Source organism: Melospiza georgiana, chromosome 10, assembly GCF_028018845.1.
Source record: "Melospiza georgiana isolate bMelGeo1 chromosome 10, bMelGeo1.pri, whole genome shotgun sequence".
Lineage (NCBI taxonomy): Eukaryota > Metazoa > Chordata > Aves > Passeriformes > Passerellidae > Melospiza > Melospiza georgiana.
Genome location: NC_080439.1, coordinates 24,674,382 through 24,694,643, shown reverse-complemented (window position 1 = coordinate 24,694,643; position 20,262 = coordinate 24,674,382). Strand labels below are relative to the sequence as shown.

Sequence of the window (20,262 nt, the reverse complement as noted above, 5' to 3'; positions counted from 1 at the left end):
AGTAAAATCTAAACACAAAAGTCTCTTTTCCTGAGCATCACAAAAGCATTTGAAAGAATGTCAAACAGACGCCCCAAGAAAATTACTTCCCCTGCCTCTTTTCTCATCCCAAACCCTTATTATTACTTTTTGATTGATTTTTTTTGGCTCTTACACACTCTCATGCTGATCTTCTTAGGTGGGCTCTATACAACCTTCCCAGCTTTCTTTCATCCCTCTAGTGTTCTTGCCAAGAAATTATTCTAGTTTTATGAAAGGTTTCTTTTTTATTTCATAATCATTTTCTCTTGATGCAAAATGAACTAAAACTCAGTGGTTGGGTGTTTTGTTCTTTAATGCAACACTTGGTCTGCCAACAGCCTTGAAAATGTATTTCAGCCTTCTCTGTTTATTTGAAAGCTGTTTCTTCCAAGAAGGCTAAGAATAATGTGGTTACCATAGTTTCCTTATCCACAACCAATAAAATGCAGCTTGGAATACAATAAAACAAAGCTGAGACTACTCACAAAATGTGACTGAATGAGTGAACACTGAAATCTTCACCCTACATCACTCATCACTCCTAGCACTATGGAAAACACTCAGGGCTGATCAATAGCCACCCTTTGGTGCAGCAGGGAAGATGAGGATAAACTGTCCAACTACCAGCTATTTGAGATATTTCAATTCCAACACTTTGGATGTCTGCTGCTTTGGAATTCCCACCTCACTGACTGAGTGTTTCACTGCAGAGATTTTGTGCTTTGATGTAATGTCTTGTTCTGGGAAGCTTTGCTGAGGCTCACTGGAACCAAGTGATGGATTAATTACTGCTAGGAACTGGTTGACAAAGTAAATAATGAACTGCTTGTTCTTACAGTTTTGTTGGCTCCCGAACAGGCAAGATTCTAGGGAACAAGCCAAAAATAATCTTTCCTCTTTCAAGTCAACTGGCCAACAAAACCCCACATACACTTCAGAGATTATACAAATTACACCTGCTTTGGACACAACCATTTGCTTTCCTCATTACAAGTGAGGGGATTTTACTCTAATAAAAGGAACTTTTAAGAAATGAAAGAAAAGCAGTTGTTCTCAATAGTAATGAATAAAGAAACACCCACCACATGCACAATGGTGTGACCTGCTGGCAAATTTGTTTTTTTCCTGATTTAAAAAACTTCTAAAGGGAAGGGAAGGGAAGGGAAGGGAAGGCGAAGGGAAGGGAAGGGAAGGCGAAGGGAAGGGAAGGGAAGGGAAGGGAAGGGAAGGGAAGGGAAGGGAAGGGAAGGGAAGGGAAGGGAAGGGAAGGGAAGGGAAGGGAAGGGAAGGGAAGGGAAGGGAAGGGAAGGGAAGGGAAGGGAAGGGAAGGGAAGGGAAGGGAAGGGAAGGGAAGGGAAGGGAAGGGAAGGGAAGGGAAGGGAAGGGAAGGGAAGGGAAGGGAAGGGAAGGGAAGGGAAGGGAAGGGAAGGGACAGAGCATATCCTATTTGATGCAAGCACCTGAGTGGGAGAGAAGCAGAATCCTCCTCCCACAGAGTCAGTGCATGCTTTGGGTCTGACCCCTGTGGTGCCTGGGACTCTCATAAACACACCAGGTAAACATGGAAGAACACAACTCAAGATTTTCTGGTGTTCTGCTCATGTTTTCTTGCCAGTGACAACAGCCCAAGACCGCTGAGTTTAAATTAAAAAGCTCTGGCCATGGTTTGATAACCCCTGGATGTAAGCAATAGGGAAAGAAAATAAAGCAACTCCCTTCCTCAGCCCTGGCACCCAGGGCTGTAGGTGGGGATTCTGAGCAGAGGGAGAACTGCTGGAAGAGCATTTGCTGCTGTTGTTTTTGAAGAAAAGCTGTTACCCTCACTGTGCAGCTTTCTGGAGCTTTGTCAGACCCCAGGAACACCATCAGTGGGTGTATCAAACACACCCACTGAGAGCCACGCAGTTTCAGTTAGAGAAGGTATTGCACAAGAAAATATAACACTTCTTTCATCCCTGCCTTCTCATCTTGGGAAGGTCACATGTAGGAATACACACGAACAGAGGAAAGAGAGAAAAAGGTGTAGGAGTTCAAGAGATCACTCATGTGGTGAACATGCTCCACTCTCATGTTCACCTCACAGCAAAAGCATTCTGTGTGTAGCAGGATGCCAGCTATAATGCACAAGATAAAAAATAGTACTTTTACAGGAAAAACATCTTAGATCTGTTAGTGTTAGCTCATGGCATTGCTTAGACCAAGTAGCACGTTTTTAAACTGCTGATGTCAATCAGGATCAGCACTATAAAAGAAAATAGCTAAAAGACAGGTGTTGCAGTAAGGTAGAAAAATTATAAAAGAAGGGCCTCACAAAATCAGGCCTGCTCTGTTAAATGGATAGCTAGCCTGTCATTTCTTCTAAGCAAAGCTAGCACTTTACAAATTCCCATGTGAGAACAATCCTGGTGTGAGCAGTTCCTTAACATAATCTATTCCTAGGTGAAAAACAACCAGCACCTACAGAAACATTAAATCTATTCCATGAGAACCAGTGAAGAAAACATGTAAAGTATTTAAGAGTAGAGAGATTTGATGGACAAGTAAAATACCTTTTACTAACCAATAAAGTAATAAACAAGAAAACTAATAACCAATTGGAGTCACACACAAGGTCTGTAACACTGTATAAAAAGGAGTAAATATGTGAATAAAGAATGGGCTTTTTCCAGCATGAAGAAAATGGAGTCCTGTGTGATTTATTTCAATAGACAGGTCTTTCACATCCCCAGAGTGAATATCCTGGGGAGCAGGAAGAAACAGCAAAGACCAAACCTGTAGCAAACTTTGCACCCTCCTTATCTATGAAAAAGAAACAGGTAGACCAGGGATTTTTTTCAACATTTCCATTATGCCATCAGCACAACACACTCCAAATGTTCATTAATGTTTTTAACAAGTTCATTAGTGTTTTTAAACTTCTCAATCAACAACACCCAAGAGGAGAGGCCCTGTGGCTCTGCATTGCCTTGGGGACAAGGCAGCAGCCCCTTTGTCACCAGGCTGCAAACGGTGCCCACAATAAATGACATTTAAAGTCCCATCTGCTGTGCCATGACCAGCTTGGCTGTGGTTCCAGAACCAGACCCAGCATCCTGGCTGTGGTTACCAGGACCAGACCCAGCAGCCTGGCTGTGGTTACAAGACCAGAACCAGCAGCCTGGCCATGGTCCCAGGGCCACAAGCTTGGCTGTGGCTACCAGAACCATAACCAGCAGCTTGGCTGTGATTACACCACCAGAACCAGACCCAGCAGCCTGGCTGTGGTTCCAGAACCAGAACCAGCAACTTGGCTGTGGTTCTAGAATCAGAACCAGCAGCCTGACTGCGATTACCAGAACCAGACCCAGCAGCCTGGCTGTGGTCCCAGAAGCAGAAGCAGACCCAGCAGATTGGCTGTGGTTCCAGAACCAGCAGCTTGGCTGTGCTCCCAGAACCAGAACCAGGAGCCTGGCTGTGGTTCCAGACCCAGACACATCAGCTTGGCCATGGTCCCAGAACCAGACCCATCAGCCTGGCTATGGTTCCAGAAGCAGACTCAGCAGCTTAGCCATGGTTCCAGACCCATCAGCCTGCCCATGGTTCCAGTGTCAGATCCATCAGCCTGGCTATGGTTCCAGCACCATCATCCTGGCCACGGTCCCAGGGTCAGACCCATCATCCTGGCCATGGTTCCAGACCCCTCAGCCTGCCCATGGTCCGAGGTCAGCTCCATCACCCTGCCCATGTTCCCAGGCCAGCTCCATCACCCTGGCCATGTTCCCAGACCCAGACCCATCAGCCTGGCCATGTTCCCAGACCCAGATCCATCAGCCTGCCCATGGTCCGAGGTCAGCTCCATCACCCTGCCCATGTTCCCAGGCCAGCTCCATCACCCTGGCCATGTTCCCAGACCCAGACCCATCAGCCTGGCCATGTTCCCAGGCCAGCTCCATCACCCTGGCCATGTTCCCAGACCCATCAGCCTGCCCATGGTCCGAGGTCAGCTCCATCATCCTGGCCATGTTCCCAGTCCCAGCTCCATCACCCTGGCCATGTTCCCAGCTCCATCACCCTGGCCATGTTCCCAGGCCAGCTCCATCACCCTGGCCATGTTCCCAGCTCCATCATCCTGGCCATGTTCCCAGGCCAGCTCCATCACCCTGGCCATGTTCCCAGCTCCATCATCCTGGCCATGTTCCCAGGCCAGCTCCATCACCCTGGCCATGTTCCCAGCTCCATCATCCTGGCCATGTTCACAGGCCAGCTCCATCACCCTGGCCATGTTCCCAGCTCCATCACCCTGGCCATGTTCCCAGTCCCAGCTCCATCATCCTGGCCATGTTCCCAGCTCCATCACCTGGCCATGTTCCCAGGCCAGCAGCCCCTGCTCCAGGCCAGGAGCACACCCACCCACCTCGTTGATGGCCAGCTGCTCGCCGCCGCCCCCGGGGTGGCCGTAGCGGTGGGCGGAGCTGCGGAAATCCTCGTACAGATCCTCCTCGCTGCCCACATCGTCCGTCAGGGCTGTCTTGTCCAGGCCTCCGTCAGTGATCACTGCAACAGCAAAATGCACAGGTTGGCACACAGCACAGCGTTCAAAAAAAAAAAATCAATAATAAAATATATTTCTCCATGTCACTCTATATATAAAACCTTTTTTTTTTTTAATATAAGACTTCTAAAATTTCATCTACATTTAATTCTATTTGTCTTCAATTACCACAAAAAATATTTTTCATTTACAAAAACAAAATGTAAGCTATTGTTCCATCAAACATTAAAAATAACCTGTTACAGATATCTTTTATGAAAAATCCTTTCCTTAGGATTTTTCCTCCTGAGAAGCTGGGAGGCCTCAGGAACAAAATGTAAACAATGATTATCTGCTGCTGTGGAATGCAACAGGTGCATCTGGGATTGGTCTGGTGTGGTTGTTTCTAATTAATGGCCAATCACAGTCAGCTGGCTCAGACAGAGAGCTGAGCCACAAACCTTTGTTATTCATTCTTTCCTATTCTATTCTTAGCCAGCCTTCTGAGGAAATCCTTTCTTCTATTCTTTAGTATAGTTTTAATATAATATATATCATAAAATAATAAATCAGCCTTTTGAAACATGGAGTCAGATCCTTGTCTCTTCCCTCATCCTAAGAGCCCTGTGAACATTGTCACAATAACCAATATAATTGAAAAACTTACATTATTAACTCATAATATTAAAATAATTACCCATGTAAAACACACAAAAATCATTTATCCATCAATATAAATCAAAATATAAAAATAACTTTAAACCTTAAAACTTAAAAAAAAAATTCAGTGCTGCCTCAGTAGCACTGGAACAGGATGGCAGCTCACTGGGGCAAGGGGCACCATAATGCAGCATAAAGGGGAAAAAGACAAGGAAACTAGAGGAAATTTGGGTCAGAATTCCACCCTCATGCATGCCTGTTCTTCAGAGAATTTTTCTCCACCCATGTTTAACCCCCATAAATGATTGTGTCTTTTTCTAGACTGGAAAATATGATTTAAAAAAAATTCAACAACTGCTGTATGTTGCAAAGCAAAGACCAAGCAAGAATAGCAAAACAAGGTCTGAAAAAAGGCACAGGCAATGATGGCACAAGTGTGATTTTATTAGGACTGGCTGGAAACTGGACCAGGTAACAAGAGCTCATGCCTGCCACTTCATGCCTTGAGGGTTATGATTTACCAAATCCTATCTGGCCAAAGGAGCCCTCAACCTTTGGGAAAAATCTTCACCTTCATCTCTGCCCACACACTTATTTGAGAATCATTTCTGATGCCTAAAAGGGTGTTTGCTCCAGAATGATCCATTATTACCACAGGAAGGCCATTCTGCTCAGCACAGCCCCCCAAAACGGAGGGCTCACAGTCTGCAGCTACAGCAAACACTGAACTCTCGAGCCTGAGAGAAATAAAAATGTGACATTTATACTCCTAGCACAGAAGAAAGTGTCACTGCATCTGTTTCATGGGCAGGATCTTTGTCCTAAAGTCTCTTTAAGGTATTAGCAAACACCCTGCAGTGCCATGTGTGACATTCATCCCATTCCTGCACTGGCTGCTGAACATGAACCTTCTGTTCTGAAACCTGTGGAAAATGACAGTGATTACAGAAACCACTTGCTGACATATTCCTCTGGATTAGCAACTGCCAGGGCAACAGTTTCCATGACAAAGCAGTGGGCTTGACAAAGATTCCTGTGCATGGAGCACCTACACAGGCATGCTGCAGAGAACAACAGAATATTCTAGAAACTGTCATTTCAGTAAATGGACTTGACATGGCTACAGGAGTAAAACTGAATGAAAACACGGACATTGCTATCAGCACAGTCTTGGCTGTGCCGGTTACATCATGTGAGCCTCCAAATTTTTGCAGAACAGGTGAAAAAATCTTTAGAGCTTGACCTTGTAGAGATTTAATAGGGAGAGACTCACAAAGCTGGTCTTGAGCCCTCCTTTCCCTTCATAATGCAAGTGCATCTTATGCACATAATTGTGCCATTGGGTCAAAAAAAGCACCCCAGGATTTATTAGCTTATTAATTACCTGGAACCAAAGCTGCACCACATTAGCACTGAATAAAATGCTGACAAAGCTCCAGCCAGGCCTGCAGAGTTTGTCCCCATGCACACTCTCAGTACCTGGGATGGTTTGCTAAGGCTGCACCACCTGATCTCTGCTATTTACAGGGAGGTGGGAATTCAGTGTAGCACCTCTCAGTTCAATGCAGTGACCTGACATCAAAATGATGAGGATGAGCTATTTTTAAACTAAATACTTGCTTGTTTATGCTTCGAATTCAATAAATTGGCACAACACAGCAAAGGTTGTCTGAAGCTGGGACTGCACTTGGTATTGATGGCAATTCAGGACACAGAGGTGCAGATGAGCTTTTGATTAAAGCAGAATTTCCTGAGCAAGTATGGAACTACCCAAGCATTCAACTTTAAGTGACATTTCACACAAAAATCAAGCATTCCCCTAGCTTTGCTCTGACACCTCACATGTTCATTATCCAGAAATTCTGCACTGAATGTGTGCCACTAGTATAGATTGCATATAAAGCAATTCTGGGGTTAAGACCTAGTCCATTAATATAAAACTCAAAATCAGCTGGAATACCACTGAAATTATAATTTCATGCAGAGTTACTGGAACTTTTAAAACTAAATTCAAGGGCATTAAAGGTATCACTTTTTGCTCGCACACTGAAAAACCTTTGATAGTAATGAACAATTTCCAGTGTGTTAGTGTAGCACAGAAACAAATTTAAAATGTTTTTCAAGAACAAATAAAAATAAATCATTTATAAGAAACAAGTTAGCAGTCACTTAATTCAAAACTCTTCTGCAGCCCTCTGATCTCATTCTTTTCCCTTATTTTACACACAGCTTCATTGCTTTGCCCTTACACATCTTCTGCTATTTTCACTGCTGAAAGTAACCTTCAGCTTGAAAAATGTTTATTGGCATCTTTAAGGCTTTTGTTTTTTGCCCCCACATTTTCCTATTTGTTCTCTGATCTGTGCTTAGATGAAAAAGCAAAAGCTCCAGGGAGGTATTTATCTGTGTTACTTAAAATGCTCTATACCTCTGCTAAGTGCCTTGAAAGCTGTGCTTGCTTTTACCAGAGATCTGGTTTTCCTCTCTGATCTTACCAAGCTCATCAATTCTCTGCTGTCTCAAGACCTGCTACTGCATTTGGGATTAGTTTTGCTGGCAAAAAAAAAAAGACATATTGCACCAAAATTATACTTCACAGGCATGAGAAAGTTCTCAATCCTTGGGGAAGAATGGCCCAGGATAGCCATTGCACATCTTTCCAAACTAATGCTGCAGGGAAGAATTAAATTCATGAAAAATAAGGGTTTGCTCTGAAGCAGGTTAGATGAAAGACATGACCACAAATAAATAAAATAGTAGTCTGGAATGGTGACCCAATGCACTAGAAAGCCATCAAGGAAGTAGGAGAGTGAAGGCTTTTAGTGTAGGAACTGACTTAATGTGCAAAGCACAAACTAGGTCAAGTAGAAAAGAGGCAAGCACTATACAAAAATCTTAGCAGACAAGTTAGCAGAGATTGCTGGAGCAGCCTATCGTGGCACTGTGAACCTGCACAGGGATAACTCAGGTGCTGCATTCCTGCCAGCCCCAGGTGCTCATGTGTGACACTGAAGCTCAGTGGCACAGCCGTGCCTGGCCTCTGGAGCACTGACCTGCCCTGGCCCTGCCTGCCAGTCAGGCCACACCAAGGAACAGTGTTCTGTCAGAAAGTACAGCCAAGCTTCAATTAACTCAAGCAGATTTCTTCATATTTGTACCTCTGTCCTGATAAATGTCACTAAATATGGCAACAAATCCCACACACAGGATTAGAGGGAGGGGGAGTAACCAACATTTAGTACTACAGCCAATATGTGCAAGAACTAAAACTGTTCCCTGCTGCTGTTAGTCCTAGCCCAAGCTTGGATTTCTGTCATTCCAGTACAAAAGCAGATGGATAATGCTAGCAAGAGCAGCTCACAAAAGAATGCCACACAAACTCTTTTTAATGCATCCACACAGATAAAGTGTCAAAAACCTGACTCCATGAAGAATTATCTTGAGGATGTGAAGCTTTAAAACTCATTCAAAGGATGTCACTGGAACCAGGGAGTGGCACAGGGGCTGCCTTGGGCTGCTTTCAGGGATGACAAAAGGGAAGGGTTCTGTTCAAACCAAGTGAAGCTCGGGCAGATGGTGCAGGGGCAGGCTCACCCTGCTCACACCTCCCCATAGGGTTTGGAATGCAGCTGGAAGCAGGCAGCAGTGGGAAGGTCCTGCCCGGGCCCTGCTTGTGCCCCTGCCTTGCTGAAAGGTGATGCCAAGCAGCTCCAGAGGTACTGGCACACTGTTCCAGAGCTCCCCACGGCACCTCTGGAGCTGTTTCCAGCCCTGTGCTTCACAGGGAAGAGCACTCAGAGCCCAGAGGGAGGGACAAGCCACAGCTGAACAATCCACTGCCACCCTCCATCCTGCTCAGAGGTAAATTGGGTCATTGGAGGGCAGCTGCCTGCATGGGGGGTTTGCACAATCCCCAGGTGACACTGCAGGACAAACCAGCGGGGCTGCACTGGGACAGCCTTGACCTTCACCACCAACAGCGATGGCAGGGAGGGGAAAACAAGGAAAAGGTTTTGTGTTGTTCATCAAACTGGTGGGAAGATGAAGTTGGAATTAGATGATCTACTGGAGGTCTCAGAAAACAAATGTTAGCTGCAGTGCAGAGATCAGCTGAGACCAATGTCACCAGTTCACACATCTGTGCCCTGCTCCTCTCTCAAAGGATGGACCTGCCTCACACATTCCATGTGCCAGCAGTTAGTGAACACAAGCTGCTGTCAAACAATCAAAAAAATAATAACCTCAAACAAAACTCCAAATCAAAGTAACACCTGAAAGACTATACACACCTACCCCCATAAAAAAATAAAACTAAAGGAATATAGTCCCACCTTCTCAGTGGAAAACTATTCTCACAGAATAAATTTCTAGAATGGTTTCCTTGGAGGAGTTGGACACTACAGTCCCAAATCTAGCACAGCCTCTTGCCAGAGCTCTCTCCAGCTCACAGGGGTTCATGTCTCAGCTGGAACAAGCCCCAGCAGCTCCCCAGTGGCAAGGAGCTCCAGACGTGTGTCTGGGTCACAAGCCTGAACAATGACCCAGGACTGAAGGAAAATGGGCTGCAGGCACTTTCCCAAAATGTTGGTTATCTGTTTTCACTTGACTTACAGTCTGCAGCTTTTAGGGGCAAGGCTGGGACAGGAATCCATGATGATTACAGACAGCTTGGAAAGCCAAGAGCATCCATAGTTTATTAAAAGCACATTATATTGACAAAGAGAACAATTTTTCCTGTATTTGAATTCTCTCTTTCAAGTGTGCTTTTTCCACATCCACCCATTTCATTTGTCTCTGCAGCATTTACATTTAAAATAATCCACCAAAACAACAGTAGGAGGCTGATTTACACTCACAGAGCAAATTAATTCAGAGCTAACAACATCATCCCCTCTGCCTCAGTGAGCAGAGATTGCTGTGGTTGTGTGCAGCCCACAGGAAAGCTCAGTGCAGCTGTGCAGGAAGCACTTCAAGAGATTGAAGATGATAAACAAGGGAAGCATGGGGCTGGGAACCACACCCAGACTCCATGGCCCAGGTGAGAGGAGCCCCTCTAGCTCCTCTTCATCATTTGGGGTTGCTGAAGCCATTTCTCCTTGGAAATAGAGCTGCAGCCCCCACCAGTCCTGCTCTCCATTATGTGCTTCATTTATCAGATGCTGCTCCAGAGGTCCCTCTGCAGCTGCCACGGTGAAATCCATCAGTGATGTCACCCCAGCCCTGCCCCAGCAGTGCAATTCTGCAATTCTGCAGCTCCCACTGTGCTCAGGGACCCTCCCTCAGCATTCTGCTCAGGCTTGTGGGCCAGTTTAACGGGGAGAGGGAGGTCAGGCAGGGAATTAGCACCAAGGGAACAATGACCAGTTAGGATGAGCTTCATGAGGAGAAAAAACCTAAATAAAACAAAACACCAAAACAAACCAGAAAATCACCAGGATTTCTGGTCCTTCAAAACCAAGCCTAGAGGGCTGAGGTCATTAGGATGACATTTCTGAGTAGGTTACAAAACCATGCTAAGGCAGTCTTTGAAGGAGAAATCACAGACTGGGAAGGAAAGACAGAAAATATTTAATTAAGCAAGCTTCATCTCCTCCATTTTAAAGAAACATTAAGAAGATAAAGGATTCAACATAACAAAATTGAATTAACATTTTGGTATAGTGCCACAAACAGAATTTCTTTTGTGAATGAAGCCAGTTCCTAATTAGCTGAGGTAAAGAGCAAATCTGTGCTTGAAAAAGAAAAAAAGGACAGCTCTTCAGTGGGAAACCAAGCACAGATCCTGTGTGGGTCTGCTGGGCACATCACCCAGGGTACCATTCATCAGCAATAATGCACTGAGCCACCCACTCAGGTTTCAGGAGTTTTTAAATCCCAATTAGAATCTAAATGACTTGCAGGGAGGCTTAAGGGAGTTCTCAGCTCTCTCGGGTAGCAGAGATAATTATGGGCAAGAGAGAGGTGGATTATGGATGGCTCTGCAGCTCTGACTCCCACATCAGCACGTGCAGCTTGGCCCACTCTGCCCTGGCACGCACAGGGCACACACAGGGCACAGAGCTGCCCCCAGCCCCTCCTGGGTGATGGCACAGCTGGGAGAGGGGCAGAGATTTAACCAGCTTTGAGGAGGAGTGGACACAGTGGGGAAAACAGGTAGGAAATCACATAAATGTACTTTCTTCATCCAAAGCCTGATCCTTTGTTGAAAAGTGCCTCTGTTGTACTGCACACAAACTATTAATTCACTGGCCTTGTTCCCATCACAGCTACTGACTTGGAAAAAAGCAGGCACGTCCTCCTCCTCCATGTATTTGTTGTTTGTTTGCTCAGGTCTGATTACTCATCCAGTGACTGTTTGCTCTGGTTTTGCAGATGAACATCTCTGCAAATGCTGTTTACTTTATGTCTGGACAGCCCTGAACACAACAGGGCCAATTTCAGTTCAGTCCTTTAAGCCCTATCACAATCTAAGCATGAAGGCAATGGCAGCAATCAAAGCTAGCAGACAAATCCTTATCCAGGCACACTCTTTACCATATCCCTGGCAGGGTGTGCAGGCTGGAATAAATACCTGGCATGTCATTTACTGCCCCAAAAATGACTTTTATTCATTGAAGTGGCTGCAGTTTAAAGCAGTTTGGATGTGTGTGTGACTAGGTGAAACAATCTACCATCATGTTTTGAACCTTTCCTCTGTGAAGACTGAAATGATTGCTTTTCTCTTTTCTAACAAGTAACTAGCACCGACACTCCAGACTTATGAGGAATTCTCACCTGTCCATTCCACTCTGCTGCTTAGCCCTGTGCCTGCTACATTTGAGTAAAAATCAGACCAAACTGCTCTCCCTTGATGTGAACACCACCCACCAGCAGCACCAAAGCTGTCCCTTTTTCAGAGCCCTGCATCCCAAAATGCTGCCTGGGGAGCAGCACACTCCTGCTGGAGCATGACCAGAGGCAGCTCAGACCAGCAGAGTCCTCAGTGAGCCACCAGCTCACCTGCAAAGCTGAAAATGCTCCATCCCTGCATCCATATCCACCCATTCTTATCCAGAAGTGTAACAAAAACTGAGGAAATTCAAGCAAATGGGTCAGGAAACCAGAACAATAGTTATTTACAGTGAGCAACACCTACTTCAGCAAACAGGGGAGGTAAAGCAGCATCAAAGAGTGTTAGTACAGCTGACAAGCCTGACAAAAATGGACTGGAAGAGATTTTGTCAATAAGGTTCCAGGAATTTATTTGTTTTTATCTGTTTATTTTTAGAAGAGCATCAGCTCCAGATTTTCAAAACCTTATAGCACATCCCACAAGTTGGAGGATCAGCAATCTGGCAGAACGAGACACACTGTTTATTTAAAAGATTATTCCCACAGACTCCCCTATATGATCTCAACTTGCCACTATTTCAGGGCATGGTTACTGTGGAATCAGCCCTGGAATCACCTTTGGGCTTCTCTCAGCTTTTGTTTGCACAAATGTATGAAACTTGCCTGTGGGAATGTGCAAACACAGAACCACACTTATCTCACTGCTGCTGAGTCTCATTGCTCTGCCTTCACCTAATCTGAGTTCATCTGAACCAAAGCCCTGGTGCATACTCAAGCATTCTCAAAATCTGTGTTTTAATCCTTATTTTTCTCTTCCAGAATGCAAATGAAAGACCCTTAAACAATTCAGACAGAACAATATTTTTAGTCACCACCAGCCCTCAAATAAAGACCTCCAACAGAAAATGTTCCCCGTTCTCTCAGGAATTGTTGTCCCTCCTGCCTCTGCAGCTGCTTTCCAAAGACTTAATTGGTGATTTCTTCATGCAAGTGCTGTTATGTCCCAAATCTCACACTGCTCTTGTCTTCTTTAATTCTATTGATTTAGTGATGATTTGCTTCACCTCTAAAACAACTTCCTCAGAGCCCTGTTAGAAACCCAGCCATCCTGGGCTCTCACAGAGCCTCCTTTCTTGTACCTGGTGCTTTATTAAACAAAGCAAAGAACACAGACCTGCTGTAGGAAATTCTGGTTGACTTTTATTTCCTGGAGGTCTCAGAAAACAAATGTTAACTGCAGTCCAGAGTTCCGTCAGACTAATGTCACCTAGTGCAGGTCATGCAGTTCCTCACATCTGTGCTCCGCTCCTCCCTCAAGGATGGACCTGCCTCACACATTCCAAGTGAACACAAGTTGCTGTCAAACAATCAAAAATAAAAAATGAAACCCATATTTCCAAAGATTCTGCATTTTTATTCTGTCTCTACATTCAAGCACACCCTCAAGAGACCAAGAGCTTGGTAGCTAAGTCTTTGCTAAAGATTTTGTTGCCAAAAAGCAAAAAATTTTCTTCAGTTCTAATCACAGTCCAGAAACAAGAAAATTCCACTACACACAAAGTTTAACTACTGGCCTGAAAAAAAACACTAAAGATGGCTAAGATGATATTTGTGAAGAATTGCCACTAGGATGTGAAACAATTCATATCACAATAGTCTCTGAAATGTTGCACTTGGTCATGCCAACTTTGTATGGAACAAAACAGACACAGGTCTTTCTTATAGTGGCATCATCCACATTATAACTTGAACAATTAAAAATGAAGAATTGTTTTCATAGCAATTGAAAGCCTTGGCAACGTGGCCCCTTTGGTTAAGCTGTCAGCAGAGCCTGGAGGAGGCCTGCAAGGCCCAGCCTGGGCTGGTGGGTGGCACAGGCACTGGGCAGGGGCTGCTTGAGGCACAAAGAGCCTCTGCTGGCACTTGGGGAAGGCAGGCTGTTTATCCAAGTGTCTGAGGACTGGTTTAAGAGGCTAACTTGGAACACTTCAATTTGAAAAATGTGACCTTTGGTTTTTCCCAGAATTCTGCATAAATGCCATAAATTTAGTCTTTATCTTGGTGAAGCTATCCAGGCTGACAAGTGGCTTATATCTATGACCTTGGACCACAGAAGTAATTAAAAATGAATGCCATGAGAAGACTGTCAATTGCTCTTGTGCATTATCAAGTATAAGTCTCAAGGGGCAGCAAGATTGTTTTGTTGACATTATTTTGCATGACCAGTCTTCATCTGGTTTCATGCTGGGGATACAATATTTTCATTAAAAATACTTCTAAAACTGCTTTACCTATAGGAAATCCCTCTGTCCCAGTTTATATTTTAATCTGAGTTCTAAGAAAATCCCTGAGATGAAGCTACCAAATATTTTTGAGGCGAAAACAGAAAATCAAGGATTAATATTATTGAACTACAAGAGCCACAATAGCTAAGGGATCAGGCTTTTTGCAGCATTCATTTGAATCACACACTGCTACACAAAGGAGTCAAAGCCAGGCTCTGAATTAGTCAGGGGAATTCTTTGGTGTTATTTAGAACAGATTTGGGAGATCAGCTCTGAGCCAGCTACAGGACAGATGCTGAACATGGCCAAATGCAATCCAGTTTTTATAGCAGAGTAGAAAAAGCCACAAGAGCATTGCCACTGGAAGGTGGGTGCAGAACAGCAGGGCACCACATCAGCTCAGGGACCTGATGGACAGGGGCAAGGTGGAAACCCAAACCCACTCAGACATGGCATATTTACACTTCTGTTAGCACAACCTTTGCTGCCAGAGCACAGAACTGGCTGGTTTTCATCACCAATACCTGTGCTGAAGAGCAGGTGTACAAACCAAGGGAAGAAGGTTGGAGCCCTGGATGGGTCTCCTGCCCTTTCACAGCAGATGCAGCTGCACCCCACACCTGCCAGCCCCCAACACCTCTCCTCCCCAGGGACTCCACACCTTCCTGCCAGTGAAACGTGTGGAAGTGAAAGAATCTGCACTGAAATAATATCAAATAATCATCAAATCAAATACTATCCATGATATGACTGTACATGGACAGTGATATTCTTATTAAATGCATTGGAGAACTCAAGGACAGGCCCTACTGCCTTATGCATTTGATTTGTTCTTATGGGCTGCCCAGAAGAAGCACTTGTTCCCTGGGAGTCTGGGGATGCAGATATGATAGATTACTGCAAATCAGATTTAAAGAATTATCCTCAAGATGCTGAACTTACTGATTGATGCATCTCAATAAACTTTCTAATATCATAGGAACAAAAGGAGGCTTTGCTTGCAATAAAATGAAGTTTCCTAGGAAACTGGTGTGAGAAGGTTCCTCATTTCAGAGCTCTTCTACAATGTCCAGGTCTGAGCTGTGGCTGGATGTGTCAGATGCAATCTCACCCTACAGCAAGAAAACTCTTCCAAGGAAAACATTATTCCTCTTGAAATCCACTAAGTATTCCATTCAAAGTCATTATTAATAGCCCCTTTAGAAGCAAAAAAAATGCATTCTGTCAAGGTCACATTGGCCAGGGTGCCTTTCATAGTGAAATTCATCACTTGGGATGTTTACTGAGGGCCTGGAGAAGGAAATCAGAACAGCAGAGTTGGGCAGATCAGCATTTCAGCAAATTGTGAGCCTGAGATGCTAAGCATGCATTTTGAACTGTGAATTCCAAATGACACATTACCACTTCCAGATCACTGCATGCAACACAGAATATTTTGGAGCTTTGGAAACTAATTTAGAAGTGGATTCCATGCCCAGCTGGAGATGAAGAATGAAGCACAGCCAAAGGCAGCTGTGTGTGAGCACTGGTCAGAAAAGGGACATTCTCCTGGAGACCTGGCTGCAGCAAAGCCATCCCTGCAAATCTGACCCCAGTGGGAGCTGGTTTGCAAATATACCCAGGCTAAAACAGGATCATCCCTTCAGAGCAAATCTCTGGGTGTTCTAATGCACTGCCCTGCTTAACAAACCTGCAGTTCCTTATCAATTGTTTGGATTTATGAAACAAGCACAATAATCCCTTCACTCAAGGGCAGGTGTGTCAAATGTGATCTTCCCTGTGTTTAGCCAAATTTTAAAACATTGAATTCCACAGTGCCACTGCTATTGGATGCTATCTGTGTATTTTAAACTGGCTGGACACATGGCCTGGATGAAGTGTAAACACAAAATCTGTCAGTTTAGATCATATTTCTGTAAGAGCAAGCTCCTGGCTAATTTTCATATTCATCATGACTTGTTCTGTGCAGAAACATCTTCCTTTAAGTTAAGGTATAGCTGTGTCTGTCTCATAAATTCAAATAATTATTTTTGTGTTCAGCTTTGGTGGTATTCCCCTGCACCAAAAGCCCAACTTCATCATTTCTGAGTGACAGCCTATGTAATGCAGGATTATTACATCAAAGGACAACACTGAAGTATCAATAAAGGAAAGAGGCCCTCAGGAGACTACTGTCAAAAGATATAAATTTCTTCCTCTGATATGAAAAAAACCCTACCCCAACCTCTAAAAAAAATTCCCAGATGATGTCCATCCATCCTGGAAAGCCATCCATCCTTGCTGTGACAGTGACCAGTGCTCTCAGCACCAAAAACATTTGTTTCACTTGACAAGTGAGGGGTGTGGAGAGTGAGCTGGAGAGCCCAACAGGAGGGAAACAGCAGCAGGACAAGGCTCAGCCTGCACAGGGCTGCTGTGCCTCCCCTCAACAGCCACAGATATTCCCCCAAAAGCAGCTGGGGGAGACACTGCTCTGCTGCTCCTCAGCTTCTGTAAAATCAAATCTTCAGGGACAGGTGGGAACACTGAGTGTTGTTGGTTTATTCTAAAGGAGCTTTAAAAGAGACTTATTCTAGTGATTAAAATCAGTGAGTGAGGCACGTAGCATGCAGTGGGGACCATGGAAGCTGAGCATGCTGTAAAATTCATAAAAAATTGAGAATGCTTTGTTAGTCTGATGCCTTGTGAAGGCTGACCTAGAACAGAGACCAAACAGAGTTAAAGAATAAAGCAGGGATTTATTAATGGATCTCCTCCATGGATCCACCTTGGGCAGCACCAGAGCCCAGCCAGGACTGCACCCAAGATGAACCAAAATGGTCCCAAAATGCACAACTGGGCACGGGGTCTGTCACTGTGATCAGTTCTGCTCCATTTGCACCTTGCAGTTCATTGTCCCATTCCAGCTTTAGCCCAGGCAGTCCCACCCTGCTTGTTTTTCTCTCTCCAGCCCACGGTGTTTGTGCTCCTGGGCTGAGATTTGGATCATTTGTCCTTGGTGCCCAGCTGGAGCAGGAATTGTTTTGTCTCCCTGCTCTGTGCACAGAGCTCACCATCCCCTAACATGAACCCAGACACTAAAGCAGCACAGAATCTGAAAAATAGAAAAGCTAAACATGAGGCATCATGTCCACAAGGCCATTTGGGTGCAGCAATGGCAGATGTGCCTGTGCTGTGTGGCATGCTGCGTTCTGAGCTGCAGCTCTCCTGTCACCTGCCCTGGGGGCCATGCTGCAGTGCAGCCCTCAGTGATGAACAGACCTGTCCCTGTCCCTGTCCCCCAGCCTGCCTGGAGAGAGCCAGCCCTGCCACCAGCTGCAGCCTGCACAGCACCAGGGCACACAGTGCAGGGGACACTCACTCTTCAGCCATTCAGCTGTGACCCTTCTCCTCACACACTGCCCCAAAGCAAACTCAAGAATCTTTACAAATTAGCTTTTTGCGTGTATCAACAAACTGGGTTGACCACCTCTTCTCCTGAATAAAACCAAAAGATGGGTACTAGGGACCTGTATCACCCTGTAGGAAGCTCCCCACCCTCAGCAGAACTCTAAACCCCTCCCCATTAGAGAGCAGCCCCTCCAAGGAGCCCATCATGCACTGACAGAGCCATTACATATATCAATGAGGGATATAAATCTCCTCACAGTCCTGTTTCCTCACACCTTGATTAATTACTCTTCTGTCTGCCTTCTTTCCTTCCAAACACAAATGCAGAGGCCAGGCTGCAGAAGTGGGACATTCTTCCCCTGAAGCCCATGTCTGAACTCAGCAGGTGCAGTTCCACTGAGGGCAGGAAATTGCCATTTCTAGACCCTGTTCCTGGCGTCTGCTTATCTTTGCTGCTGGAAACGGAGCAAATGTCATCAAAGTGTATCAGAAGTTAAACAATCCCCTTGACTCCAGCATCCCTCTGCTGTAAATACAGCCTGAGCTTGTTTGAACTGGAAATTGGCATTCCTGGGAATGATTGCTCTGTACACAGCACTGCCTCCAGTCGATACCACGGCACAATTTCTGAGCTGTATGAGTTTTCATTTCTAACCTCAGAGTAACCTTAAAGGTTTGGGTTCATTCTTTTCACCACACTGCACAGATCCTTCTTTGCATAATTTCAAAAATGTCAACAGCAAAGCCATCAGAGCAGGCACAGTGGTGCTTGCCTGGTTTCAGTGCAGAGCAGCATTTCCAGTCTGATAAAGGCTGGAGATCTCCCTCAGAGTGAGAGAAAAATGCACAGATCCCTTTCAATGGGGAACAGATTGATCCTAGATGGGAGGGACACAAAGAACAGAGGAATTCACAACTAAACAAGGTGGTAGCAGAGAGATGATATAAGCCATTAATACCTCCATTCTAATTAGCATTCCCAGTCTAAAGCAACAAAATAGCATCCTTTGCTGTTGGCCTCCTCCATCCTGCAGGCACAACAGAGCAGTTTGCACCTGGAACTATTTCTCCTCGTGTTCTGCAGTGCTTGGGATCACCACAGGTTTGAGCTGTCACTTTGGAGAGGGCTTGGGCACTGGCAGCTGGAATTGCTGGCACTCAGATACCACACTCATGGGTCACTACAGTTCCAATGACCCCCCACTAAATCTACAGCCTCACACAGCAGCCAGCTCCAGTCTCATCCAGCCTTTGGGGAGGAGAGAAGCACGTTGTGAAGATGTTGCATTTCCAAACAATGGGGTCTGGGACTCAAAAAAGACTCTGGGGCTGGTGAAGAAGTCAGTAGGCTCTCACAGCTCCAAAATGATGACAGCTGCAGAACTGATCTGAAATCAGGAGGAGAAGGTTTCTGCTCTCCTGGTGACAGCACTGCAGCATCACTGTGTACAGAACACATTGGATTCCTGTGCCTTGGCTATTGCCAGAGCACTGAAATCTGCCAAACCCTAGGGAGAGCTGAGTTTGGTCTGTGTGAAGACAGCTCCTGGACTTGACAAATATTTTCCTCTCCCCTTTGGGGAATGCAAATAGTGTGAACTCAATCTCACCACAATTGATGCTACTTCCTCAACTAAGCATTCACTTTTTCCCTTAGAATAATCTCAGTTAGATCTCCCTTTGGGAAAAAACTGCAGAAAAAAGAGAAAATTGCATCTAATTCAGTCTCCTGACATTATTTTGCTAGGCACAAAAATCAGTATCTTCATCATGCTCACAGAAATGGTGATGTGGAAATAGGAGTCTTAGGCAAAAAAATTCTCACATTGAAATTCCAGGTATCTCCACAAATAGTCCAAAAGACAACAAATCCCAAAATTATGCAGTGTTAATTATACAGTGTTAATTTTTTAATCCCAAAATTATACAGTGTACAAAGAGAGTCCAGAGCAGACACCATCCCTAGGGTACCATAAAGGTGAGATCACACAGGAGTCAGCAGCAAGAGAGGAAAGCCTGCTCAGTGGCCTCCTCTTCCTGCAGAACATGAGCAGCAAGAGCTTTATGTAAGATTAACAGAGGGGAGGGAGGTTCCAGGCTGCTTCATCTCATAACAGACCTATCTTGCCCAAAAAAGACCCATGATGCAAAATATTTTTCCCCCCAGTTATTAATTTATACTTCTGACATCAGTGAGTGGAGCTGTTGTTGCCCATACACTCAAATAATCCCACTTTTCTGTGTGATGTGGAAAAAGCTGAGGAGGACCAAGATGGATGGGAGGACAAGCAGAGCAGACATCCTGTACAAGGTGATGCCTGCTTGTTTCCCTGCCCTGATTCCAGGAAGGGAACACATCCCCAGAGCCACCATCAGGACTGTGTAGAAGGGGCAAATTCCCTCTTCTTGCCTCAACCTCATAGATATTCATCTCCACTGCAGCAATAAGAGAGGATTTGGACTTTAAAAACAACCTGTGAAAGCACATAAATATATTTCAGAAGCAGGTTGAAACAATTAGACCAGTGGAAAAGCCTCTTCAGCCTCTAACTAATGGATTGAATT

General features: G+C 45.0%; 1 protein-coding gene across 1 annotated transcript in view; it reads right to left on the bottom strand.

Annotated features, from left to right (window-relative positions):
* The window catches only part of ARHGEF4 (Rho guanine nucleotide exchange factor 4), a 115,472-nt gene that overhangs the window by 51,032 nt on the left and 44,178 nt on the right, over positions 1–20,262 (bottom strand). Inside the window, 1 exon segment of the mRNA XM_058031175.1 lies at positions 4,415–4,554. Within this exon segment, the coding sequence (XP_057887158.1) occupies positions 4,415–4,554 (140 nt within the window).